Source organism: Microtus oregoni, unplaced genomic scaffold, assembly GCF_018167655.1.
Source record: "Microtus oregoni isolate MIOR12 unplaced genomic scaffold, Mior012 000006F_ref0000085, whole genome shotgun sequence".
NCBI classification, from domain to species: Eukaryota; Metazoa; Chordata; class Mammalia; order Rodentia; family Cricetidae; genus Microtus; species Microtus oregoni.
Window position 1 is genome coordinate 52,762,035 of NW_024543065.1, and position 27,935 is coordinate 52,789,969.

General features: G+C 42.4%; 1 protein-coding gene and 1 pseudogene across 1 annotated transcript in view; one reads left to right on the plus strand and one right to left on the minus strand.

Moving 5' to 3' along the window:
• Nucleotides 1-25,108, minus strand: part of LOC121449160 (cytochrome P450 2B2-like) — a 29,695-nt gene extending 4,587 nt beyond the window's left edge. Inside the window, exons 1-8 of the mRNA XM_041653417.1 lie at nucleotides 24,932-25,108; nucleotides 12,294-12,456; nucleotides 12,007-12,156; nucleotides 10,043-10,203; nucleotides 9,160-9,336; nucleotides 8,623-8,764; nucleotides 6,580-6,767; nucleotides 6,266-6,407 (exon numbers count right to left, since the gene is read on the minus strand). Of these exons, the coding sequence (XP_041509351.1) occupies nucleotides 6,266-6,407; nucleotides 6,580-6,767; nucleotides 8,623-8,764; nucleotides 9,160-9,336; nucleotides 10,043-10,203; nucleotides 12,007-12,156; nucleotides 12,294-12,456; nucleotides 24,932-25,102 (1,294 nt within the window). The 5' untranslated portion in view covers nucleotides 25,103-25,108. The remainder of the gene's footprint in view (nucleotides 1-6,265; nucleotides 6,408-6,579; nucleotides 6,768-8,622; nucleotides 8,765-9,159; nucleotides 9,337-10,042; nucleotides 10,204-12,006; nucleotides 12,157-12,293; nucleotides 12,457-24,931) is intronic.
• A 1,348-nt stretch (nucleotides 25,109-26,456) lies between these two features.
• The window catches only part of LOC121449942, a 32,948-nt pseudogene continuing 31,469 nt past the window's right edge, over nucleotides 26,457-27,935 (plus strand).

Consider the following 27,935-nt stretch of genomic DNA (forward strand, 5'->3'; position numbering starts at 1 on the left):
TTATTCCACAAAATAGAAACAGAACTAATATTGTCCAGGTCATTTTATGAGACAACCGTTGCCCTGACACTCAAACCACAAAGAAAGAGAATCACAGACCAATTTGCCTTATAAAGGCAAAAATACTCTATAAAATTCTTACAGACCAAATCCAAAAACACATCAAAAAGATCATCCACCATGATCAAATAGGTTTCATTCCAGAGATCCGGGATGGTTCAATATATGAAACATTAATAAATACAAACAAACTGAAAGGAAGAAAACCCACGTGCTCATCTTATTAGATGCAGAAAAGACTTTGACAATAACCAGTGCCTCTTCATGATAAATGTACTGGAGAGTACAGAGACACAAGGGACACACCTACACATAACAAAGACAGTTTACAGCATGCCTACAGCCCACATCAACTTAAAGAGAGAGGAACTCAAAGCAATTCCATTAAAATTCAGAACAAGACAATGTTGTCTAAAATCTCCACATCTATTCAATAGAATACTTGAAGTCTTAGTTAAAGTAATAATACAACTGAAGGAGACCAAGGGCATACAAACTGAAAAGGAAGAAGTCAAAGTGTACTTATTATCAGATGATATAATTGTGTGTGTCTGTGTGTATGTGACCCAAATATTTCTGCTGGGTAATTCCGACAGCCTATAAACACTTTCAGAAAAAATAGCTGGACACATAATTAACTCACAAAAACCAGTAGCCCTGCAATATACAAATGACAAACGCACTGAGAAAGAACCCAGAGAAACAACATCTTTCACAATAGCTTCATATAATACAAACATCCTGGGATTACTCTGGCTGCTCTATTTATAGAGCCAGAATTGGAAACAACTTGCATGTTCCTCAACAGAAGGATGAATAAAATGTGTTACATTTATACAATGGAGGATTATTCAGCTGTTTAAAAAGAAACATCGAGAAATTTTCAGGCAAAGGGATGAAACTATAAAAGAATCCTGAGTGAGGTAGCCCAGACCCAAAAAGATAAACATTGCATGTATTCATTTATATGTGTATATTAGTCATTAAATAAATGATAACCATAGACCCAGAAAGCTTGCATATAGACGAAACTAATAGGAGGGGAACATGAATCTCCCTGGGAGGGGAAAATAGAATAGAGTTCATGGGTGGTCTAGGGGCATCAGAAGAGACAGGAATGGAAAGATCAGGTGGGAGGAGAGATGGGCTTGAGGGATAGAGTGTGGGGAGAGACAGCTAGAATTGAGGGGCTTTGAGTGTTGGTATGGAAACCTTGTGCAGTAGAAACTTCCTAAACTAAAGAAAGGCAATTCGAATGAGGTCTCCAAATAATGAGGGAGACTTGGTCCCAACTGGCCATCTCTTCTCACTAAATGAAGCTTCTAGTTCCAGGACTGGGCTACATTCAATTGAGTTTCTGGCCAAAGGGGTCCCATGGAAGACCCCAAACAACCCAAGGCTGTTACCAAGACAGTACGTTGAATCCACAAACTGACAGCAAGGCTTCATCGCTGAAGACAATTCCCACACAATACACTAGACTGGAGACATCTAGCTGGTGCCTATATAGAACCTTCACCCCCGTGTTCTAGAATCTTCGGTATAGGAAGTATTCTACAGGCTACCACATGAGAAATGTATACATCAATCCATCCACAAAACCTTTGATGAACCATGTTATCCTGCCTTCATGAAATACTAGTGCTCAACAGCGGCACAATGCAGTGCATTGTGGGAGTAATTATCCAATGTATGGTTTGAATATGCGGCATTGCTTGAGTGACCAAGAACCAGGGACTAGATAGCCCAGAGACATAGGATAAAAAATGCTATTGCTCAAAAGGAAAAAAATAACAAAAAACTCTTAAAGATATTCTGCTACACTCATAAATCAATGCCTTCCTTATTCAGCCACCACCAGAGAAGCTTCCTCCTGCACCAGATGGAAACAAATTCACAGAGACACAGTCAGAGGTTTCAAAGAGAGAGAAACCTTGGAACACAGAGATCTAAATGGAATGTCTTTGTCAAAACCCTCTCCTCAGAGCTCAGAGCACCCAGAGGAAGAGGAGAAAGACAGAGGGTAAGGAGTCGGAAGGGATGCAGGACACCAAGAGAACGAGGCTCTTAACCAACTGAGCAGAGCTCATATGAACTCAGACAGGGCCTGCTCGGATCTGCACCAGGTCCTCTGTGCACATCTTAAAGCTTTCAATTTAGTGTTTCCATGGATTCCTGAGTGTGCAGATGAGTGGGTCTCTGGTTCTCGTGCCTTCTCTTGGGCTCTATTCCTTCTCTTGGTTTGCACTGTATAACATTGAAGTTATGGTTTTTGTTTTATCTTATATTTAATTCCATCATGTTTGGTTGCAATAGTTTAGAAGCCTGTTCTTTTCTAATGAGAGACAGAAAGGGATGTATCCTGTGGGTGGGGAGGGTGGAGGGGAACTGGGAGGAGGAAAGGGGGGGGAAAACTGTCATCAGCATATATTGTATGACAAAAGAATCTATTTTTAATAACAAGGAAAAATTAATAAACATGTTTAGTAGGAAAAGAAAGAATTGGTCGATTTGATGCAACTGGAAAACCAAGTATGGATTACTTTGATCATTGTACTTTCTAAAGTGGAGGAACTGTCTTCTGCACTTGAGGAATTTATCTAGGCATTGCTGCATTGACTTTAAAGACATCCTGACCTCAGACAGTGAACTCCATGAGAGCAGGAGCAGATTCCAGACCAGGGTCATTTGCAGAAGCAAGACTGGGCCAGTGACCTGAGCCAGAGCAGGCCTGATGCAGTGAGCTCCATGGGAGCAGGTACAGGGGAACAACTACTGAGCAAGTGAGTCAGACACAGAGACAAAGACTGCTGCATGTTGGGGTGTGAATTTGGAACCTTCAAGGGAGTAGACCTAAGCCAGGACCCCTGTGGGTCTGGGCGTGAGTCTAGGGCCTTCCACGAACTAGGCCTGACCAGGACCTCTGAGGGTCTGGGCATGAATTTGGGACCTCCAAGGGAATAGTCAGGCACCAGACATCTCTGCGGGTCCAGGCATGAGTCTGGTACATCAGAGGGAGTAAGTCTGAGCCAGGACTTCTGTGGGTCTGGACATTGGTCTGGGATGTCAAATGAAATAGGCAGGAACCATAAATCTTTGCAGGCCTGAGTATGATTCTGGGAACTCTGAGGGAGTAAGCCTGAGCCAGTGCTCTGCAGGTCTGGGAGCATCCAAACCTGGGAACTCCAAGGGAGTAGATCAGAGCCAGGGACCTTTGTAGTACCAACCAAAGTCAGGAACCTACGCAGGAATGAATCCAGACCAATCTCACCCAAGAGAACTAGACAACAAAAAATTATCAAATTGAGAGCTGAAACTGACAAAATAGAAACAAAGAAAATAATAAAGAATCAATGAGACAAAGAGTTGGCTCTTCGAGAATATCAACAAAATAGACAAATCTTTATCCAAACTAAAGAAAAGGCAGAGAGAGAATATCCAAATTAATAAAATCAGAAATGAAAAGGAGGAAAATACAACAGGCATGGAGGAAATCCAGAGAATCATCATCATATTTCAAAAACCTGTATGTACTCCACAAGATTGGAAAACTTAAAGGACATGGACATCTGGATATCGCAGAAACATCACCCTTCACGATAGCCACAAATATCATAAAATATCTCTGAGTAACTCTAATCAAACAAGTAGAAGACTTGCATAATCAGAACTTTAAATCTTTGAAGAAAGAAAATGAAAAAGACATGAGAGGTGGAAAGATCTCCCATTCTCTTGGATAGGCAGAATTAACATAGTAAAATGGCAATCTCACAGAAAGCAATCTACAGACTCAATGCAATGTCCATCAAAATCCCAACAAAATTCTTCACAGACATCTAAAGAACGGTATTCAGCTTCATATGGAAAAGCAAAAAAATGCAGGATAGCCAAAACAATCCTGTACAATAAAAGAACTTCTGGAGGCATCACAATCCCTGACTTTAAACTCTGCTACAGAGCTACAGTACTGAAAACAGCCTGATATTGGCATAAAAACAGACAGGAGGACTGAATAGAAGACCGGGATATTAATGCACACATCTTTGAACACCTGATTTATGACAAATAAGCAGAAAAATATCAAATGGAAAAAAGAAAGTATATTTAACAAGTGGTGCTGGCATAACTTATTATCAACAAGTAGAAAAATGAAAATAGGCCCATACCTATCACCATGCACAACTCAAGTCCAAATGGATCAAAGACCTCAACATAAAGCCAACCACACTGAACCTTGGGAAGTACACTAGAATGCATTGGCACAGGAGACCACTTCCTAAATATAACTCCAGCAGCACAGACACTGAGAGAAACAATTAATACATGGGACCTTCTGGAACCTAAAAGCTTCGGAAAAGCAAAGGACATGGTCAACAAGACAAAATGACATCCTACAGAATGGAAAAAGATCTTCACTAACAGCACATCAGACAGAGGTCTGATCTCCAAAATATACAAAGAAATCAAGAAAATGGTCATCAAAAGAACAAATAACCCAATAAAAAAAATGAAGTACAGACCTAAACACAGAACTCTCAACAGAGGAATCTAAAATGGCTGAAAGACACTTAAGTAAATGTTCAACATCCTTAGCCATCAGAGAAATGCAAATCCAACAACTCTGAGATTCCATCTTACACCTGTAAGAATGGCCAATATCAAAAACACTGATGACTACTTATGCTAGAGAGAGTGTAGGGTAAAGGGAACACTCCTGCCTTGCTGGTGGGAGAGCAAGCTGGTATAGCCCCTTTGGATGTCAGAAAATTAGGAAACATTCTTCCTCAAGATCCAGTAATACCACTTTTGAGTTTATATCCAAAGGATGCTCAACTGTGCCACAAGGACATGTGCTCAACTATGCTCAAAGCAGCATTATTTGTCATCACCAGAATCTGTAAACAACTTAAATGCCCCTCGACTGAAGAATGGATAAGGAAAATGTGCTACATTTACACAATGGAGTACTACACAGCAGAAAAAATAATGACATCTTGAATTTTGCAGGCAAACGGATAGAGCTAGAAAACATCATTTTGCGTGGGGTGACACATACCCAGAAAGACAATTATCACATGTACTCACTCATAAGTGGTTTTTAAAATAAAGCAAAGAAAACCAGCCAACAAATCACAATCCCAGAGAATCTAGACAGCAATGAGGACCCTAAGAGAGATATACATTGATCTAATCTACATTGGAAGTAGAAAATGACAAGATCTTCTGAGTAAATTGGGAGCATGGGGAGTTTGGGAGAGGGTTTAAGGGGGAGGGAGAGTCAAGGAGGGAGCAGAAAAAAATGTAGAGCTCAAAAAAAAATAAATTAATTAAGAAGGTGAGCGTCCAGACAGGCTAGGTTCCCACAAAGCCAGTTCATGCAGTAGGATCAAAACCCAGTGCCATTGTCTTTGGCTTCTCATCAGCCCTCATTGTCTGTCATGTTCATAGAGTCTGGTTTTATCCCATGCTTTTTCAGTCCCAGTCCAGATGGCCTTGGTGAGCTCCCAATAGATCAGAACCTAGCCTGTTTGGATGCTCACCTTCCTAGACCTGGATGAAGGGGGGAGGACCTTGGACTTCCCACAGGGCAGGGAACCCAGACTGTTCTTTGAACTGGAGAGGGAGGGGAAAAGAAATGGTGGGAGGCAGAGAGGAGTGGGGGGAGGGGGAGGAAAATGGGAGGCAGGGAGGAGGCGGAAATTTTTTCAATTAAAAAAATAAAATAAAATAAAAAATAAATTAACAAAAAAGATAAAGCAAAAAAATGCCAAACATCCTGACCTGGGAATATTTATGTCCCCATCGTCTCTATTAATTATTTAATCTGTTGTTTACTTCTGGGAGCGGCGGGAAGAGCCTGGTTGTGCACTTAGCCCATTGTGTTCTCTGTGAACATCCATTGTTCTCCTCTGTCAGCCATTTAATCATGATTAGAGAAAACTGGTTTCACTAGTTTAAAAAGATTCTCCACTCATAAAAAAAAAAATAATTAAGGAAATAAATTTGCTCAGGTTTTGAGGCTTTTCAATACCTCTCCAAAATCCTCCTGAGTAGGATGCACCTTTAGTTCAAGAGACCCCTTCCTGGGACAGTAACCAGGTGGAATGGGTTCCCAGCTGAAACAGACTGGACCTAGTCCTGACTGTATCCTGGAGGATGAGCCTGCCCTCTAGTGTCTGGGAAATGAAGCACAGGTCCGTCTCACCTATAGAGAAGGGCATAAAAGCTTCATTTTTCTTCAGATCCCCATTGGCATCCAGGAAGTGGTCAGGATTGAAGGCATCTGGTTGTTCAAAGTACCGTGGGTCATGGAGAGCTGAACTCAGGACGGGGTACACTTCAGTGTTCTAGGAGACATTGTGAGAGGCAAAGATATTAACATACCCTGGCTCCCATCTGCTGACAGTCAGTCCTTAGGGATCCACAGAATGCTGGGAAACCACAAATCGGCCCAGAGTGGTGATTGGGAGAGTGGAGGATGTTCACGGCATAGAGATGTGGAATTGCATCTGGTCTCACCTTGGGGAGCAGGTACCCTCGGAGCAAAGTGTCTTTGGTGACTTTGTGCGGCAAACCAATCGGGGTAATATCTGCAAATCTCTGGATCTCGCGAATGACAGCTTCAGTGTAAGGCATTTTGGTGCGGTCATCAAGGGTTGGTGGGCGGTGTGAGCCAATCACCTGATCTATCTCCTTTTGGACTTTCTCTGTACAGAAAAGGGAGACAGCAGACAATGCTTGCCCACTTCACAGAGGCAATGCACAGTGACCCTGTTTTCTGTGAGCCAACAGCTTAGGAACAATGCAGATCCAGGAGATTCGGTTGAAAGATACACAGTGCACTCTGGGACATGCACACCTGCGTTTCTCTCAGGCATCTGTCTCTCCAGCCACGCTTAGAACTATGTTGGAGATTCTCCTCACAGCTCAAACCTTGTTCCTAATACAGAGAAAAGGAAAACCCACAGCAAAGGGCTATTTTCATCTATCAGTCTGACTGAGGGCTGGAGGGGAAGATGGTAGGAATTTTCTGCATTTGAAATATAATGTTATAATTTGTGGTCATGGATGAGAGAGACAGAAAGAGAAAGAGAGTTCTCTGCATGGAGTTTATATTTAATAATTTAACAATCCAGGAGGCTGGAGATATGTCTCTGAGGTTAAGAGCACTGGATGCTCTTAAAGAGGACCCGGGTTCAGTTTCCAGCACCCTCATGGCAGCTCACACCGTTTGTGACTCTGGGTCGAGGGGATCCAAACCCCTCACACAGACATATTTGCAGACAAAACAGCAAAGAACATTAGTTTAGCAAAATAAAAATACAGGCTAACAATCCGAGGCTGTATCCTCAGGAATAAAAGGGAAGTAAATTAATCTATGGATAACAAAATACAGAATATGAACACATTGGTGAATATATTAACCAATGAAAGGGCACAGCCAGAAAATGCACTTGACTTGCATCTTGAGAGGCTGACTTTAACATCAGGACCCATGTGAATGTGCAGGAGCTATCCAACTGCACAAAGTTGTCCTCCCACCTCCACACATGAGCTGCAGCAGACAAACTCACAACAACATCACATCGATTTCAAATTCTTAGAATGTGAGTGTGGAAGTCAGCCAAGCAATGGATGAGTCAGTTACTAAAGGAAAGATTGCTGAGTGAGTGAAATGAGCAAAGCAAAACTGGATGTCCATATTCCACTTCTCACTCACTGTATTAATCAATTAATGAGTCACAAATGGTGCACACATAAATAAATCAATGAACATAACTATCCAATAATGAAGTGATGTTAGGCTTAGCAAAGGAATAAATGAATGAATAAATGAGCAAATATAGGAATAAATAGGTAGGCCTATTGAATAAATCACAGATAAATGAATGAATTATTAAATGGATACGTGGAGGAATGGATTGACCCATGAGGGGTGAATTCAAAGGCCAATGGGCAGACTTAAGGAATGAGAAGATTTGTATATGAATGAACCAATGAATAAATGACAGAGAGCCTCCTCAACTAGTTATGATAAAGATTAAAACTCACAAACTGATTCATTCACATAAATGAATGAAGTATATGTCATTGGGTAAAACAGAGATGAAAGAATCAAGGATTAATCATCTATGAGTATAGAGAAGATGGGCAGAGTATTAATGGTGGGTGCACAGGTGTGTAGAGGGAAAATGAATATATAGATGTTAGATAATGGATGAAACACAAATATAATGGTAAATAGATGAACGGGTAGATGGACAGAAAGATGAATGAGTATCAGATGAATGCAAAAACAAAAGAAGGAAAGAAAGAAAGAAAGAAAGGGAGGAAGGAAGAAAGAAAGGACAGATGATCCAACCTTCAAGTTATAGCAGAAAACAATGAAAATGGACCAGCTGAGTGTTCATTCACACACCACCCACAGCACTGCCTTAGGTTAGAAGTTGACCAAAGCCTTCAGAGCTCCAGATGTAAGAGTCTTATGTCTCTCTCAATCCTCACAAACCTCTGCAGAAAAGGGTAGCTAGACGATTCCCCAACTGGCCGCCTGTTGCTCACCTGCTACATGGGGGTATTTTAGCAGGAGCAGAAAGCCAAAGCGGAGCGTGGTGCTGCTGGTCTCAGTGCCAGCAAAGAAGAGAGCCAGCACAGAGATTATGAGGTTTTGGTGATTGAATTCCGTGTGTTGGTTGGTCTTCTCCTAATTCCAGATGGGAGAGAGAAGGGAGGGTCAGGGTGCCTGAAGCCTTGCAGGGAGATGCATCCTTGGAACTGTCCTTCTGTCTCACTATCTGGACCACATGGCATTTCTCAGTCTCTGCTCTGTCTTCTCTCTCTACTGTGCTCTCTGGTAGTTTATCATTTTTTTGTATCCCAGGCTCTTTTTTCCTCTGAGGACTTTTCTGGTTTTTTTCTGTGTTTATTTTCCAGCCTTCGTTCTCCCTACCACATTTTCTCTTCCTTTTATTTTCATCATTTTCCAGATCTCCTCCACTCCATTTCCTGTTTCTCCTCCCCATCCTTATCGCTCTTTTCCTCTGCTCACAACCTCAGCCTTTACTCTCAGCCATCCCCTTTCATTCACACAGGACTTACCTTCTCCATGCGTAAAAGGTAGGTATCAATAAAGTCTCTTGGATTGTTTGGGTCCAAGGTTTCCTGGTGCTTCTCCACACTGTGACCAATGTAGTCCAGGACCTCCTGAAAGTTTTTGTAGATTTGTCTGTGGGTACCAGGAAAGAACTTTAGGAAACCCGAATAGAGCTCAAACACCTGCAAGAAAGAAGAGCCCAGTAAGTCACATGAAGTTATCAGGACTCAGGAAGAGGGCAGTGCTCCTAAGTCCACAGATATGATAAAGAAACACACACACACAAAGACACACCCCTCCCATACATGGACAACATACATACACATGTCTTTTGACCTTTATCTCTAAATCAGTCTCTAACCTTCATTTTACATCTCTGTATCTCCCTTTTCCTCTCCTCTGCGCTCTCTCCCATCTTCCTTGCTGTTTTGTCTTAATTTGTTTTCATTGTGGGGTATTGTATTTTGAACACATTAATGCCAGACAGACTTTAAATTCAACATGTAGCCTAGGATCAGCCCAAATTTCTGATAGCCCAGTCTCTAACACCAAAATGCTGGAATTTCATGTATTGTACACCACCAAGTCCTGGGGATGAACTCAAGGGCTCATGCGTGAAGTACTGTATCCTCTGTCCTCTAAGTAACAGTTGTATTTTCCACATCATCATGTGGATGGCTCTGTATTTCTGCATTCAGGTCTCTCCACTGTGCTCAACATCCCTCTCTCCCTCTGTTCCTCCTTCCCTCCATCTCTCCAGGTCATAGTCTCCTTGCTTTTCCATGTTGTCTCTATCCTTCTTCCAGCCATAAGACACTCCCTTCTTCACTCATAAAGCAGCCTTTTCTTTCCTCTGCCTTTGATGCTCCTCTCTTCCCACCCACTGACCTGGCTGGAGAATGAGCTGATGAGCGAGATGGTCTGATAGATCAGCTCCAACAGGCGCACGAACTGGCGGTCTTTGTAGTCAAAGCGCTCTCCAAAGACAATGGAGCAGATGATGTTGCTTGTGATGGACTGGAAGATGTACGTCGGGTCCAGGGGGGCTCCTGAAGAAGGATACAGGACAAGAGAAAGGGAATACAGAATTAGCGGAGTATTTGACTTCAGCCCCATCTCTGTAAAGTCGTCCCAACCACTCACTGCTTAATGAACAGCAACACATTTATATATATGGTGCACATAAGAATGTGGGCTCTTCACTCAGAGATGCATGCATCCCTTTATTTAACTCCCTCAGTACTGTACAGAATATGGGATGCTATTTCTATATACAGAAAGGGATGCACCTTCACCAAGGAAACTCAGCTAATCATGGCTGGAACATTGTTGCAATTAGGATTCTAGGAACAAGACTTAGAGTGAGTTCAGTCAGTCTGCACATGCTCTTCCTCCCAGGAAGACATCCTCACTCTTAACTGTTAGCTCACTCCCACTGGCAGGAATGGTGCACAGAAGAGTTCAGGGATGGCTGTGTCAATTACAAGCCCTGTACACTCCATGCCTATCTGTCTGTCTTCCTCTATCCCTTCCCTGACTTTCTCCATCCCTTCTCTGACGTCCTCGTTCCCTTCTCCTACGTCCTCCATTCCTTCTCTGATGTCCTCCATCCCTCTCTTCTCTGACTTCTGAATTATATGGTGTTCCAGAAGCCATCAGCCGCTGTTGCCTGCAGCTTTGTATACTAGGTTCTGTCATGGTCCCTGGCAGTTGGGCGACTGTTGTCAGTACAGCAATATTGGGTCACTGTTGCCCTTCACCCTGGGGCTGTCTTGTCTGTGGTCTCTGATCCTATGAGGACACTTTCCTGGGGCTCAGCAGCTTCACTCTTAGTCCATTTTTAGCTTGATTCTCCGCTTGTTTCTCTTCCTCGGGTCCCTCCATCACTGACTTCTTTCTCTCATCATTCTTCTCACCCTCTGCACCTTTCTTCCCTCCCCCTTCCTTACTGACCTCTCAGATCTCCAGAGAAAGGTCAATAAGAGATGACAAATACCCCGTGTAAAGAAATGGAGGTGCAAGCAACAGTCTTGTAACCAATGTGCCCTTGATACAACAAACTTAAAATACCCTCAGAGTACCTCTGATTTTTACCAAAATCAAACTCCCATGAGCCTCTGTGCTCACTGCTGCTCACCAACACACTCACAAGGAAGAAAACACAGTTCCCAGCTTAGCTCATGTCTGCAGGTCCTCCTGCTCCATTTCCTTCATCGATTAAAGGTCTGTGTTTGCCTTTGATGAGATCATGGGGGGGGGGGGGCAGGGATAGGGGGCAATTATAACGATTAAGTCAAAATGTTCTTGAACACTTTGTGCAATAGAAGAGTAACTTGGAATTCTATTCTCCTGTCTCCACCTCTGGAGTGCTGGGATTACACACATGCAGGACCATGCCCACTGTATATGGTGCTGTAAGCTCTCCACAACTCAGCCACAGCCACATCAAAGGCAGGACCTCACACTGTAGACAGGGCTGGCCTTGAACTTATGGCTGTTTTGCCATAAGTTCACCTTCTGAGTTCTGAGAGGATGAGTGTTCACCAAAACTATCCAATTGACAAAGAAAAATAATTAATAATTCACTGGTCGATTTTCTGAAGAGAATTGACCACCATGGGCAGTATGTGCATCTTAGTTATTTTAGAAACAAAATACCTCACAATTTTTCCTGTCCTTATAATTCTCTCTCTCCACCTGTATCAGTATCTCGTCCTCTCCATACTCTGTGTGTGTTTGTCTGTCTGTCTGTCTGTCTGTCTGTTTCTCAGCCCTTGTCTTTCTCTTTCTTAGGCTCTGCACTCAGGTCCCTGTGTCACCATCTTCCTTTCTGCTCATTCTCTGGGACTCACCCTGGGATTTCCGCAGCTCCTCCACCATACATCGGGCCTCCTCCTGAATCCGCTCTTCCACACTCCGCTTGCCCATTCCAAAATCCTTCATGGTGGCCAGAGAGAATCGCCGAAGGGTCTTCCAGCGTTCTCCATTAGCAAAGATCACACCTAAGTATGTAGGGGAAGCATGGCTGGGTTATCATAGAAGTTCAAAGACCCTGAGTCCTTCCCCACAGCTCAGGCTCCACCTCTCACCCACATCGTCCCGGACCACATCTGCCACTTCACCCTGTCCCGTATCTCACCATATCCCTGTACAATTGGCTCAAGTACAGCAACTGTCCCCCGGCCAGAGAAAGCCTCAGCTTGGTCCACCAGAGCCTCCCTTATGGCCTCTGTCCCATATAACATGACCACGGGCCTCGGTCCCAGGTGCACTGTGAACACGTCTCCATATTTTTCTTTAAGCTGCCAGGATAAGGGCGTGAAGGTTGTGGTTAGTCAGTGCAGACATTGCTGTTACACTGTGAAAACACCTAGACACAGACTGGTAAGTAGGTACCCCTCTCCTGGCCACCCTTTCTCTCCCGAGGACCTAAGAGGTGAAGGGTTAATTCACAAGGTAGCCAGGGTCTGCACTGATTGGTTGGATTTTCTAATCAGTACACCAGCACTGTAGAGTAGGGAGACAGGGCAACACTTGTTTATAATTCTGGCATAAGAGAAGTAGAGACCAGAGAATCAGTAGTCATCCATGTCTGCACATCCAGTTTGAAGCCAGTCTCGCCTGCACATGACCCTACCTCAAAAATAATAGATACAGATGTGGATGCAGATGTGCTTTAGTTCCGTGCCCATACTCTTCAGTCTGGCCAGGTGAACCATGCTTCCTGTGGTCCAGCTTCCGCCTGTCCAATGCCTCCTGACAACGTTCAGAGAGAAGAGCCCTGACCCACCCACTGGTTTATATGGGAAGGAAAGTGATAGTCACCTAGTAGTGGTCCTGTATGTGAGTCATGACTACAGTTTGGACATTTGCAAAAATGCCTGGCAGTGCAACCATTGGAATCCTTGAGGAGCATGGTGCAGGGTTTGCAAACAGCCCTCCCATGTCCTTTTGTAACCTTTACTCTCTCTAGATTGCACTGCAGCTAATAGAAATGAACGGCTATGAAAACGATCAGTGCCCAGTGTTGTTTGGAGACAATGCCAAGAAAAAAGCTCTGCATATGTTTGATGTTGATATATTCATTGTTTTTTTTTTGCAACAATGAACTAACAATTCTTAGACCAGACCAATGGTGTAAGTGAAACTTGCCAACTTAATGCTACACAAAAGCAAGTTTTGTTTTTATCTGCTGCATCTAAATGATGTTCAAACACAGATGTAGTTGATGGTGTGTTGGGATAGTGGGAGATAGTGACTACAAGGGGCTAAGAAAGGGACCAATCTTGATGTTAAACATCAGTGGTAAGAAAGTGTTCATCTTTAAAATTCATGGAGGTGGGCTTCTTGAGAGGTGACCCAGTTCAACAACATCTTAACTCAAAACTTAACAGTTGGAGCAGGAGAGGTGGCTCTGTGGGCCAAGAGCACTGCTGTTATTGCTGAGGCCTTGGGTTTAATACCATCTTCCATATCAGAGTGCTAAAAACTGCCTGTAATGCCAGCTTCATGGGATTTGATGTCCTTTTTGGTTTCTTCAGATATCAGATATGTATAATGACACACACAACCACAAAAACATGATGATGATCATGATGATGATGGTGATGATGATGATGAAGATAGATAGATAGATAGATAGATAGATAGATAGATAGATAGATGATAGGTAATAGACTGATAGAGATAGATATATTGATGAATAAAAGGCAGAAACATATATACATACATAAACAGAGAGATGATACAGATCATTTGTAAACATTGTAAGTGGGGCTCAGTGGATAATAGCAGTTGCACAGTTGTGATGACCAGGATTCAGATCTCAACACCAATATAATAAGCTAGTGGGTTATAAGACTATGACTCATGATTAAAATGTTGACGGTGAAGATAGAAAGATTCCTGGAGCTTGCTGACTTCCAGATTCAATTTCAGGAAGGGACCCTGACTGAAGGTTATGGACAGATTTATAGAGGATACCAGGCACCCTCCTCTGGCCTCTGCCTCTATGAGCGGGTGTGCACACAATTAGAAATATACTCTGACAGATGGAGAGACAGATACGGTCATAAATAAGAGTGTTTTAAAAGTTATTGTTAAGGTTACTGCCCTCTACAAGCCCCTTTTTGGTTCCCCTACTTCTGCTCTTACATGCCTAAGAATATTTTCACCACAACCCAAGAGACAGCATTCACTGAAATATTCCTTACTTAATATCCCGAACATGCCCCAGGCCCCTCACTGTACCCTTGTTGCTGAAAATAAGATCAAGGTCTCCATCATGATCACACCACTGTACCTTACCTGATACTGTTGGTCTTCTGAGTCTTCATTCCTCCCTTGTTCCACTTTGACACCAGCCCCGTGTTGCTCCCTGACACTGTTCCCCTTCAGGTCCTTTCTGCAGCACCTGACTCCCTTGGTGCCACCATCTGTGTCTCTCGGAGTCTTTGCTCACAAGGAAAGGAAGACATTCTGTGGCTTCTGTGCCAGCACAACGACTTGAATTCCTGATCCTCCTGCCTCCACCTCCCAAGGGCTAATCACTTGTGTGTCACAAGACCTCAAAAATGCTTAAAAGTTTATATCACTTTCTATATGAATATTTAGGAAATAGGTGGCCTGAACTTTTACCTAATTCTGAAATGTTTGAGCAAATTAAGTGGCTTTATTACAGGAGCATTACAGAGACTTGAGACCTGCAGAACTGGAGGCACTAGATCTTGGCCTCTCCTCTCACTGCCTGTGTTCCTGTGCCTGTGAACCTTCCCTGAGCCTGACCTCATCTTCTGTCTTAGCTTATTTTCCAAATACATAGATCACAGATCACTTTTTAAATTTTTTGAGACCAGGGCTGGAGAGATATAGCTCAGAGGTTAAGAGCACTGGCTGTTCTCTTAGAGGTCCTGAGTTCAATTCCCAGCAACCACATGGTGGCTCACAACCATCTATACTAATATCTGATGTCCTCTTCTGGTATGCAGGCATACATATAGAGCACTCATACATAAAATATAAATAAATTTTAAAAAAGTTGAGACCAGATATTTCGAGTGTGGCATGCATCTGAGAGGACTTTCTTCCCATGTCATCCATGTTAAAAGAAAGGGCATAAAAACATTAATCTGAGAAAAAGGGGGCTGAACTCACTTTGATAACAAACCTACCCTTGTGACAGATGCATTGATCCATTTCTGAGGCAGATCTAATAAAAACAGAGGAGGCAATAGTGATGGCTAAGATGATGATTAAAGAAAAAAATGAGGAGGATAAAAATAGGTGGAGGAGGTACATTCTAAAGGTCCCTACTCCTCTAGGGGCTGAGGATGCATTTGGTTGGCAGAGTGTTTGCCTGGCATACATGATGCCCTGAGTTTATTCCTAGCACCCAATAAACAGGATTTGATGTGGGACCACAACCAGCTAAAAAGCTTATTTTTAAGATGATGCTGAAATAATACTCCCCAATATAAGAGCATCATAAAATAGAATGTTGGAGGCCATGTCAGGGGACCATCAGGTGGCAATTCAAGTTCAAGGTGACAGCCTACCAGGAGGAAATTCTCTCATGGATCAATCTTGGACAGGCAAGACTTGAGACTACACACACATGAACGTCTTTTGTTTCTGCTGTGCTTTTATATGCTTGCTGCATCTATCTTTCTCTGGTATCTGGCATTGTGTGAATGGCTGTGGAGAGATCCTCACTGCCTATAATGTTGTGTGTTTATCTCATGAAAAGATCCCATTTTACCGGGCGATTCTTATCTGTGGATTGTCAAGAAGATGATTCCTCCCTAAACTGTACTGTCTAATTGATATAGTAATAATAACTTATACACAGTTTTGAGGAAGAAAAGTAAATATAAGGAAATGTGACAGAGCTAGGGCCTATGTGTGGCAGCATTCCTGCTGGACTACACCTGATCCAGCACCAGAGTGTTAGCACCTAGCTGTATCCATCTTTTGTTAGCAATTAACATATTGTTTCTCTTGTTCCCCTCTATCTGAGAGTTTCCCAAGGGTACAAAGCTTATGCAAATCTTGGTAAGAAGGAAACCCAGAAAACTGTGGCTCCTCCTGAATCAGGTGTTTACATTTGGCATTGTCCCTTTGGAGGCCAGTCAGGATGTTTTGAGGATATAAAAATCTACTTGCTAGGTGTAAATTGGAGAACAATAAAAGGAGCCCAGCAAAAAGTCCTGAAGGGTCAGTCCTGAAAATTGAGTCCTGAAGGGTTAGTCCTGATAGTTGAGTCTTGATGGGTCAGTCTAGAAGGTTCAGTTCTGAAAGACTGACCTGCCCTACAGCCAAGAAAAGTGAAATTCAATGGGCTGTGGTGGTGCGTGCCTTTAATCCCAATACTTGGGAGGCAGAGGCAGGTGGATCTCTGTGAGTTCAAGGTCAACCTGGTCTACAAAGTATGTCCGAACAACCAAGGCTGTTACCTAGAGGAACCTTGTCAGGCTTTCAGTATTTATCCCTTCCATCTTACCCCCAAGCACCTATTTCAATCTGTGGGATCCTAGGATCCCTCAACTCAGCCTGCTTTGGGGCTGAGGGTCTGGGGAGCCAGTAGTGAGTGATCCTACCACAGGGGCTTCTGTGTTCCACATGACACTGCCCCCGCCAAACCCACCACCCTGTTATCTGCAAGGTCCTTGGACAGCAGGAGGCCTTACTCCTGTACTGAGGAGATCCATCTGGAGGGGTGGGTGTGTGCCTACCCGGGTGGATGGACACACTAGGAATGAAGTACAGGCCCCCTCTAATTCCCTAATCATTTTTGGCCATTTAACAGTGCGTCTCTCCAGCTACAGGCTTTCTCTTTTTAACCCATCCCATTTTGCCCCCAAGCACTCCTTTCCATCTGTGGGGTCCTTAGATCCACCACCACAGCCTGCTTTAAAGCACAGGGGAACTGAGAGCCAACTCCAGTGCTGAGGGTAGACCAATAAAAAAAAAAACCCAAGTGCAGAATCAGCCACAGCAAGATTGAACCAAGACACCTAGACTCTCCTGGCCGAATTTGAAGGAAGAGGTGGGCAGGCACTAATGCAAGAATTCTTCCAACAACCTAAAAAGTAACATGATAACACCAGAATCCAATGAACACACAACAGGAAAACTTGAACACCATAATCCAGAAGAAGTAGAAGAAATAGACACATAATATTGTAAAAATGATAGAGATTTAAAGAGAATGTAGAAAACTCCCTTAAAGAAATGGAAGAAAAGATAAACAAAAAGTTAGAAGAAATTAATAAATCCTTCAAAGATACCCAAGAAAACCAAGAAAAAGCAATCAAGCAGGTAAAGGAAACAGTTCAAGACTTGAAGAGCAAAATGGAGGTAAGAGAAAGCACAAATTGAAGGATGACTGGATAAGAAAAATCTGGGTAAATGAACTGGAACTACTGATACAAGTATAACCAACAAAATACAAGAGATAGAAGAAAGAATCTCAGATGCTGAAAATACTATAGAGGAAATAAACTCATTGATCAAAGAAAACAGCAAATCCAAAAAATTCTTAACACAAAACATTCAGGAAATCTGGGACAACATGAAAAGACCAACCCTAAGAATAATAGGCGTAGAAGAAGGAGAAGAATTACAGCTCAAAGACACAGAAAATATATTCAACAAAATTATAGAAAAAAACTTTCCCAACCTAAAGAAGGATATTCCTATGAAGGTACAAGAAGCATACAGAACACCAAATAGACTGGACCAAAAAAAATCCCCTCACAATATGATAATCAAAACACAAAATATATAGAATAAAGAAAGAATATTAAGAGCTGCAAAGGAAAATGTTCAAGTAACATATAAAGGTAAACATATCAGAATTACACATGACTTCACTGTGGAAGCCAAAAAAGCCATAGATGTGCTTTTTTGGATAGATGTGCTGCAGACACTAAGAGACCATGGATGCAAGCACAAATTACTATACCCAACAAAGCTTTCTTTCACCATCGATGGAAAAAAGAGATATTCCAGGATAAAAACAGATTTAAACAATACATAGCCACAAACCCAGCCTTACAGAAAGTACTAGAAGCAAAGCCACAATTAAAGGAAGCCAACAACACCCATAATAACACAGACATCTAACAACCCTCCACCAGTACAACTCAAAGAAGGGAAACACACAAACACTACCAGCAAAAAAAATAAATAAATAACTGGAGTTAACAACCACTGGTCATTAATATCACTTAATACGAATGGACTCAACTCACCTATAAAGAGGCACAGGCTAAGAGATTGGATACGAAAACAGAATCCAACATTCTGCTGTTTACAAGAAACACACCTCAACCACAAAGACAGACATCTACTTAAAGGTTTGGGGAAACGATTTTCAATCAAACAGACCTAAGAAAGAAGCAGGTGTGGCTATACTAGTATCTAACAAAATTGACTTCAAAGTAAAATCAATCAGAAGAGATGGAGATGGATACTTTATGCTCATAATAGGAACAATTCATCAGGACGAAGTCTCAATCCTGAATATCTAAGCCCATAATATAAAAACACCCACTTATATAAAAGAAAAATTACCAGAATTCAAGGCACATATCAAATCCCACACACTAATAGTCAAAGACTTCAGCACTCCTCTCTCACCAATGGACAGGTCAATCAGATAGAAACCTAACAGAGAAATAAGAGAACTAATGGAGGTAATGAATGAAATGGACTTACCAGACATCTATAGAACATTCCACCCAAATAGGAAAGAATATACCTTCTTCTCAGCACCTCATGGAGCATTATCAAAAATTGATCACATACTCAGTAACAAAGCAAACTTCCACAGATACAAAAAAAAAATTAGTAACCACCTGTTTCTTATTGGATCACCATGAAATAAAGCTAGAATTTAACAATAATTCTACCCCCAGAAAGCCTATAAACTCATGAAAACTGAACAATCAGCTACAGAACCAACCCTGGGCCAGGGAAGAAATAAAGAAAGAAATTAAAGTCTTCCTTGAATTCAATGAAAATAAAGACACAACATAACCAAACCTACAGGACACTATTAATAGAGGAGAGTTCATGGCACTAAGTGCCCACATTAAAAAAAAAGAAACAGAGAAAGCTCACATTAGACACTTAACAACACAGATGAAAGCTCTAGAAAAAAAAGCAGACTTACCCAGGAGGAATAGAAGACTGGAAATAATCAAACTGAGGACTGAAATCAACAAAATAGAAACACTGAAAACAATCCAAAGGATCAATGAAATAAAGAGTTTGTTCTTTGAGAAAGTCAACAAGAATGACAAACCCCTATCCAAACTAATCAAAAGGCAGAGAGAGAACACACAAATTAACAAGATCAGAAATGAAAAGGGAGACATAACAACAGACACTGAGGAAATTCAGAGAATCATTAGGTCTTACTACAAAAGCTTATATGCCACAAAGTTGGAAAAGGTAAAAAAAAAACTGAACTTGTTTTCAGATAAATACCATTTACCAAAATTAAATCAAGACCAGGTGAACAATTTAAATAGACATATAGTTTGTGAGGAAATAGAAGCTGTCATAAAAAAAAAAACCTCCCAAACAAACAAAGCCCAGGACCAGATGGTCTTAATGCAGAATTTTATCATAAATTCCAAGAAGAGCTGATACCTATTCTCCTTAATGTGTTACACATTTATTGAATCTGGCTTTTGAAAATGCCAACTTTAAAAGCAAAAAAATACTTGAGCCTTTAAAGGTCAGATCAGCACTAATGTTGAGTAGTTTGACTATAATAATAAAGCTTAGGTAGGAAAAGCAATTTCCAAAGGTATAAAGAAATATCAAAATACCAAATGTTTTATTTGTGGCAGAATAGGATGCCTGAAAAGGGATTGTAGACAAGGCATTTCTAAAAATAATGTTTCCCCTGGGAATAACAAAAATAGAAGGTGTCAATCTCCTCGATTATGTAGAGGATGTGGCAAAGGCCAACATTGTACCAATGAATTTAGACCAAAGAGAGACAAACAAGGCAGCTTGTTAGCATTAGGAAGCTCTGTAGGGACCTCTCACAGGCCCCCAAGTCAAACATTATCCAATCACTCCCAATCACTGTGGATGACACAACTCCCCAAGAAAAAATTTAAAAATCCAGTGCCTGTTGTTTAAAAAAAAAGCAAACATACAGTTCTAGATGATAGAATGAACATGGAAGATGAATGAAATATTCAAATAGAAAATAGGAAACATATTTTTGACAGACTTCTATAAATGATCAAAGACCAAAGCTGAGAGTACAAATAAATAACATTGTGATTGAAGTATTACTGAACACAAGTCCAGATATGACTATTGTTAAACCAGAATGTGGGCATCAAAATTGGCCCCTTCAGAAGATCAATGTTTAATTCCTAGGAATCGGAACCCTAGCTCAAGTAAAACAAAGCATGAGATGGCTGGAATGTATCAGACCAGAAGGACAGAGAGAAAGGCTGAGGCCATATGTGACTAATATAGCAGTGACTCTATGGGGTCATGATCTCTTGCAGAAATGGAATACTCAGACTAACATTTCTGCAGTCTCAGAAATAGAACATAAACAAACTCATGTTTCTGGAAAGGATATTATAAGGTACTATAAAAACAGTCACCAAACATTCAGGCTGTACAAAAAGACAATATATCTAGCAAACCTTCAGAGGTACCAACAGCCCTTCCTTTAAAGTGGTTAACAAAAGAATGAATGTGGGATAAACAATGGCCTTTACCAGAAGAGAAACTTCAGGATTTAGAATAGCTGGTACAGGGACAGATAGATGCTCTCCATATTAAAGAATCAACCAGCCCTTTTAATTCTCCTGTATTTGTTGTTAAAACAAAATCTGGAAAATGGAGAATGGTGACAGATCTAAGAGCTGTTAATAAGGTGGTTCAACCTATGGGCTCTCTATAATCTGGAATTCCTTTGTCTTCCATATTGCCTAAAGGATGACCTCTTATAGTTATTTATTTAAAAGATTGTTTCTTCACTATATTTATATAAGAAAAAGACAGAGAAAAATTTGCCTTCAAATGGTACCTACGTAGAATAGTTCTCAGTCTACTAAGAGATATCAATAGAGGGTCCTACCACTGTCAATGTTAAATAACCCCACCCTGTGCCAATATTTTCTAAGATAGCCATTGGAAATAATACATAAACGTATAGTTTACCATTACTTGGATGACATTTTACTATCTGATTCAAATGTATATAATTTAGAAAAAATGTTTGAAGAAGTAAAGAAAACTTTTCCTAGTTAGGGATTACAAATTGCTCTCGAAAAAAATAATACAGAGAGGAGATTCTATTATCCAGGTTATAAAAATAAGTTTACAGAAAATTAGAACACAAAAAGTGAAAAATAGGAGAAATCAATTGAAGATTCCTGATGACTTTTAAAGATTGCTAGGAGACATTTTCAATCTATGACCCACTTCTGGGATAACACCTGATCTAATAATTCATTTAAACAAAATCTTAGTTGGTGACAAAGGTTTAAATAGTCCCAGAGAATTAAGAGCTAAAGCAGAGAAAGAATTGACTTTGATTGAAGAGAAATTAGAGGAGGCACATGTGAATTGTGTATATCTGAATCTTAACTGCATTCTAGTGCATATTAGCCTCCAAATATTCCCCTACAGGAATTGTAATGCAGAGAGAAGATATTGCCTTAGAATAAATCTTTTTTTTCTAACTTGGTCTAACCTCTTACAGATCATTGGCTAACAGTGGTTCCCCATCAGTTTGTGCAGGTTATAATTCTAATATTTATGTATGTTTTGCCTCTTCTTTTCCCTGGATAATATTTAATATTTGTTCTTATTGTATATAGTATTATATTAGGCTTAGAACTCTCTTATTTAGACAAAATGGGGAGATGCTGTGGGAACTCTTTCAGCCAGTAGCCTTTAAGATATTAGCCTACTTTGGGCATGGTCTCATGTATTTAAATGCAGACAAGAAGCATGCACAAGCCTCTTGACTGCTGAATTTGGTTCCAGTTCCCAGCAGATCCCAGCGGAGGACGGTGGATTGCTACTATTTCAGTGAGTTTATCTCCAGATAAATAAACCTTTATTATACTCCATTCCAGACTAGTGTGGAACTGTTTTATACACCAGTATGTTGTGTTAAAGTGTTATTGAGACACTGTAGAATGCTGGTGGTTTCTAATCCTATTAGTAGCTTTGATGGTCCAGTTTCCCTTTGTGTCTCTCCACTGGCCAAAAGAATGTCATCATTAAGACTCAATCTTTGTAACAGACACATCATGACTAAAACTCACAAAACCATCTTACATCAACACAGATGCCTAGAAGAGATCTCAGCTTCTTGACTCACAAGAGATGCTTTCAGGAAACATTCCAGAGGATTTCCTGGCTACTTCACATGAATCCACACATGGTTTAGGAGAATGCAGAGATTACACAGCCTTTAGCAACTGTATTTGAGTCAGGCTCCAGGCTCATCCACAACATACTTGAGAGAGCCAAGCTTGTTGTGTCTGGGGTTCACCACAGGTCATCACTACCGTTTGGCATCGAGAGGCATCTGTCTGGACCAGCTGCTCTTTCTTTTTGCCTGTTCCACATGCTATGCCTTTGTGCATTCTCTGCTAGGGAACTAGTCCCTAATGTGGTTGTGTTGAGATGTGGCAGAGCCCTTGGGAGCTGGAAACTAGTAAGAGGCCCTGGGACTTCAGAGCAGATTCACATTATAGGTTAATGCTAGTCTCACAGAGAGGTCTGGACTCTCAGAAAGTAGATTATTATGAAACAAGGCCCACTTGACATGGTTAGCATCTACTGCATGTAACAGGTTTTCCTGTCCTGTATTGTATTGTGACACACAAGAAGGGTTCTTATCAAAGGTTGGAAGACTTGAAGTCTTGATATTAGGCTGCCACATAGGATGATTATGAGCTGGACAAGCCTTTAATTTATAAAGAACTTAGCCCCTGGACTTTTGTGGCAGCAACAGAAAACAGGTGAAGACATGAGGAGACTTTTTCTTGCCTGCTTAGTTAAATCACTTCAGTTCTTACTATCCTTGGCATATGTTGAGCCGGCTCATCCCCATGACCTGAAGATTCAGTGCCTGCCTCTCCCCTGTCACACTGTGACCTCATCCACCTGGCTCCACTCTTCCCCTAGCACCAGCTACTGCTCAGGAATGGCTTCTTTTCCATACCTGTCATCGTTCTGGAAAGTTGTTGTGATTTGTTGAAGTCCTGCCTGTTTGAACTCTCAACATATCTTAAAATTCCTATTGCTTTGCTTATATCCAATATCACTCGGGTGAGCAATTAACTTGCCAAATTTTTATGAGTTTATTCTGTATCTGCAAACAGACTCTCAGCTCTTGAGGGCCAAGGAAGGCAGCTCAGCTCCCTGACATTGGCACATACATTAGATCGTGGTCTGAACAGTTTTTTAAAGAACTACATAGAGGGTAGGAATTCCCTGACCAGTGCACATCACCTAGCCCCTGGGAACCTTGTATGCACATGACATGATGACTGTCCCTACAGGGAAAAGATGTAGCATGTTGTGCTATCATGACAGGATGTCACCAAACCTCACTGTAAGTTCTAGAGGTAAGGGTGCTGGGGGAAGTGCCACTTTCTTCAGTGATGTAGCTGTTCATAAGTTGTTCACATGACAGTAAATAGCTCCTACATCCATACTTACTCAAACAATCATAATTACCTCCAAGTAGGAATGACCTTTAGACACAGAGAGATGGACAGCAGAATGAGAAAGGGAGAAATATTTTCAAAGAACAAAATTAATCCCTGCACTCAGAACACAGAGGCAGTTGGATCTCTGTGAGTTTGAGGCCATCTACAGAGTGAGGTCCAGGAGAGCCGGGACCGTTTCACAGAGAAACACTGTCTCAAAAAACAAAACAAAGCAAAATTTAAAAAAATGAAAAACATATGATGTTAACTTGACCTTTCCAACATGTGGGAAGCACATTTTTAAAACCTTTGTGACCAGGTGTAACACATATCTGTCAATCCAGCATTTGAGATGTTAACTTGGAAGGATCATCAGCCTGAGCAAAGGAGGATGACCTTGTCTCAAAAACAAATTTTTTAAAAAACAAATGCATACACCATGGGTTCAGGTGGGTGATATACTAAAAACCAAGAGATAACAGGAAGTTGGGATTGTTGCCAATATATCAGCTCTCTAAACAGGAAATGAGGCCAAAGAGGCTAATCAATTACTAATAAACAAGTTGTAACTGAACATGAAATCTCACTCGTGAAGCCTGGTAAAGATGGTGCCAGGGTTGTCTCTTTGGATGGTCCTTGGGTTTATAACTGATAAGCTCTCCCTACCTATGTCAGCTCCTGACCTGCCTCTCCTCCCCTTTGTTTCAGAATACAGCAAGCTAATCTCTTGTGCTGCCAGTAGCAAACCTTATTTGTGGATGCCTCTGACATTTTTTTCTTTTGGAAAAAGATGCACCAAATCAAAAATTGTATCCCTTGGCCCATACCTGGATACCCAGACACCTTTCACACTCCAAGCATAGTGTCCCACAGAATTCCAAAACAGTGAGGACACACCTGTTGATCTGAGCACCATCTGTCACCAATCAGCACCTCACCTTTCACTCAGTAACCTTCCAACATGAACCTATGACCTGGAAGGAGTCATTTGCTTCAACCAATGAGTGATCCCCAGGAGCAAACATGGGGCTAATCCCATAAGGCACAGGCCCTGTGTGTGTCTTACCTGAATAAAGGAGTTGAGGAGGCCTCCTCTGTCCATCTGTAGCAGGTTTCCCAAGAGGGGCAGGGGTCGGGGTCCTGGTGGAAGGTGGCCATGGGCCTTTGGATGGCCCCTGACCAGAAGTAGCAAGAAGCCCGCGAGAAGAGCAAGGAGGAGCAGGACACTGGGCTCCATGGTCCTGGTCTGAGCACCATCCACTTCACTGCACACTCCAGTGGGACTTTTATGCTGGACCTGCATCTCCACCCAGTTGAGCAACTTCAGCTGTTCCTGCCTCCTGTTTCATCACTGTCCAGGAGTGTGAGCTCCTGATTGGGCTGTCAGTGAACTACTCACTCCCCATCTCCTTACCCACACCCTAACCCTAGGACACCATGAAACAGATACACAGGACAAAGGGCATAGGGAGTAATGCATCTCGATTTCTGGCGGTGAGTATTTACTCAGGCATGGACCTGTGTATGTGTACTGTGTGCTTTATATATAAAAGGTCACTTCTAATATGAATGTGCAGCTGTGTTTGAGTCTAGATGTGCTTGCTAGTCTCTTGAATGCCCGGGGTTTGTTTTCATGTATGATCTTCAATTGTGGAGACCTTTCTTTATGTTCTCAGCTTTATATGTGAATGTGTTCACATTTAAATGAGAAGAATGGTGTTGCATGGTCCTGTGCATACTTCTGTGTGTCTCTGCAGTCCCCAGCCCGAGTCTTTGAGGGGCTGCAGATGTGATTTCTCCAGAGTCTCCATTGCATTCTCTGGCCTGTGACAGCCACAGATGTGAGAAAAAGGAGAGGGAAGAAAAGGCAAGAGATTCAGGAGTGGGAAGGTTCGGGAATGAGAAAGAAAGAGAGGCTGAAACCTGGCAGAGGAGCAGCTGGGGTCCATGGGTATATGGGCTGGCTAATTTTATGTCAACTTGATACAAGCTAGCATCATTTGAGAGGAAGGAACTTGAACTGAGAAGATATGCTTATTAAACCACATTGCGAGCAAGCCTGTAAGGCATTTTCTTAATTAGTGATTGATGGGGAGGGGCCAGTCCACTGTAGGTGCTGCCACCCCTGAGCTGGTGGTCCTGGGTTCTATAAGAAGGTGGCCTGAACAAGTCCTGAGGAGCACGGCAGTAAAGAGTAACCCTCCGATGGTCTCTGTGTCAGCTCCTGCCTCCAGGCTCCAGCCCTTACCTCTGATGATGAACTGTGAAGTGGGAATGAAAATAAAATAAACCCTTTCCTCCTCGTGTGACTTCCAGTCATGGTGTTTTGTCACAGAAATCGAAACCCTAACTAAAAGAGTCTCTCATCTCTGTGACTAATGACAAATGCTTCCTTTTGTCCTCCTGGCTGTCTTCATAGGACATGAAGCTCTCTGACTCTCTCTCTCTCTCTCTTGCTATCTCTCTTTGACACTGTCCCTGTCCTCCCACCCCGTAGACTGTATGCTTCAAGATGCAGAGACAGCTTTTTCACAACGGGTTTGCCATCAGAACGCAGGTGTTGTAAAAACCACCACTAATTCAAAGCCAAAATGGGAAAGGAAAAGACTCACATCATCATCGTCATCATTGGACATGTCGATTCAAGCAAGTCCACTACAACAGGCCACCGAATCTACAAGTGTGGTGTAATCAACAAACGATCCATCGAGAAGTTTGAGAAGGAGGCTGCCAAGATGGGAAAAGGCTCCTTCAAGTATGCCTGGGTCTTGGACAAACTGAAAGCTGAGCGTAAGCGTGGTATCACTATTGACATCTCCCTGCGGGAGATGTTTGAGACCAGCAAGTACTATGTGACTATCATTGATGCCCCAGGACACAGAGACTTCATCAAACACATGATTACAGGCACATCACAGGCTGACTGTGCTGTCCTGATTGTTGCTGCTGGTGTTGGTGAATTCTAAGCTGGTTTTTCCAAGAATGGGCAGACCGGTGAGCATGCACTTCTGGCATACACCCTAGGTGTGAAACAGCTAATTGTTGGTATCAACAAAATGGATTCCACCGAGCCACCCTACAGCCAGAATACATACGAGGAACTTGTTAAGGAAGTCAGCACCTGCATTAAGAAAATTGACTACAAGCCTGACACAGTAGCATGTGTGCCAATTCTGGTTGGAATGGTGACAACACACTAGAGCCAAGTGCTAATATGCCTTGGTTCAGGGGATGCAAAGTCACTCGCAAAGATGATAGTACCAATGTGACCACCCTGTTGGAAGCGTTGGATTGTATCCTGCCACCAGCTCGTCCAACTGACAAGCCTCTGCAACTGCCCCTGCAGGACGTCTATAAAATTGGTGGCATTGGGACTGTCCCTGTGGGCCAAGTGGAGACCAGTGTTTTAAAACCTGGCATGGTGGTGACCTTTGCTCCAGTCAGTGTGACAGCAGAGGTAAAGTCTGTTGAAATGCACCGTGAAGCTTTGAGTGAAGCTCGTGTCTGTCACACGACCCTCCCCTCCCCCCAAGTTCACCCTTTTGTCTGTGGGGTCCTTGGACTACCAGGAGTCCCTGTTCCTGTGCGGAGAAGATCAATCCAGACTGGTGAGTGTGTGCTATGGGGGGGGGGCGGTCCAGGAAGGGAACACATGGCCCTTGCAGCTCCTGCTGTGGGGGCTTCTTTGTTCCACACCACCCTGCTTCCCCCAAGCTTGCCCTATTGTCTGTGAGATCCTTGGGCCCAGGAACAGTTCCTGCTCCTGTACTGAGGCTTTCCACCCAGAGAGGTGATTGTCTGCCCACTGGGCAGGAAGGTCCTGGGAAAGGGAGTGCAAGGCACCTCCTGCTCCTATTGCAAGGGCTTCTTTGTTCCACAGGACCCTGCCCTCCTCCAAGCCTGCCCTATTGTCTGTGGAGGCCTGGGGGGGGGGGAGGCTGGGAAGGGAGCACAGGGTGCCTCCAGGTCCTGCTGCAGGAGCTTCTTTGTTCCACACGACCCTGCATGGCACAAAGTAGCTGTGATGGCACATGCCTACAATCCTGTCACTCTGGAAATAAAGCAGGAAC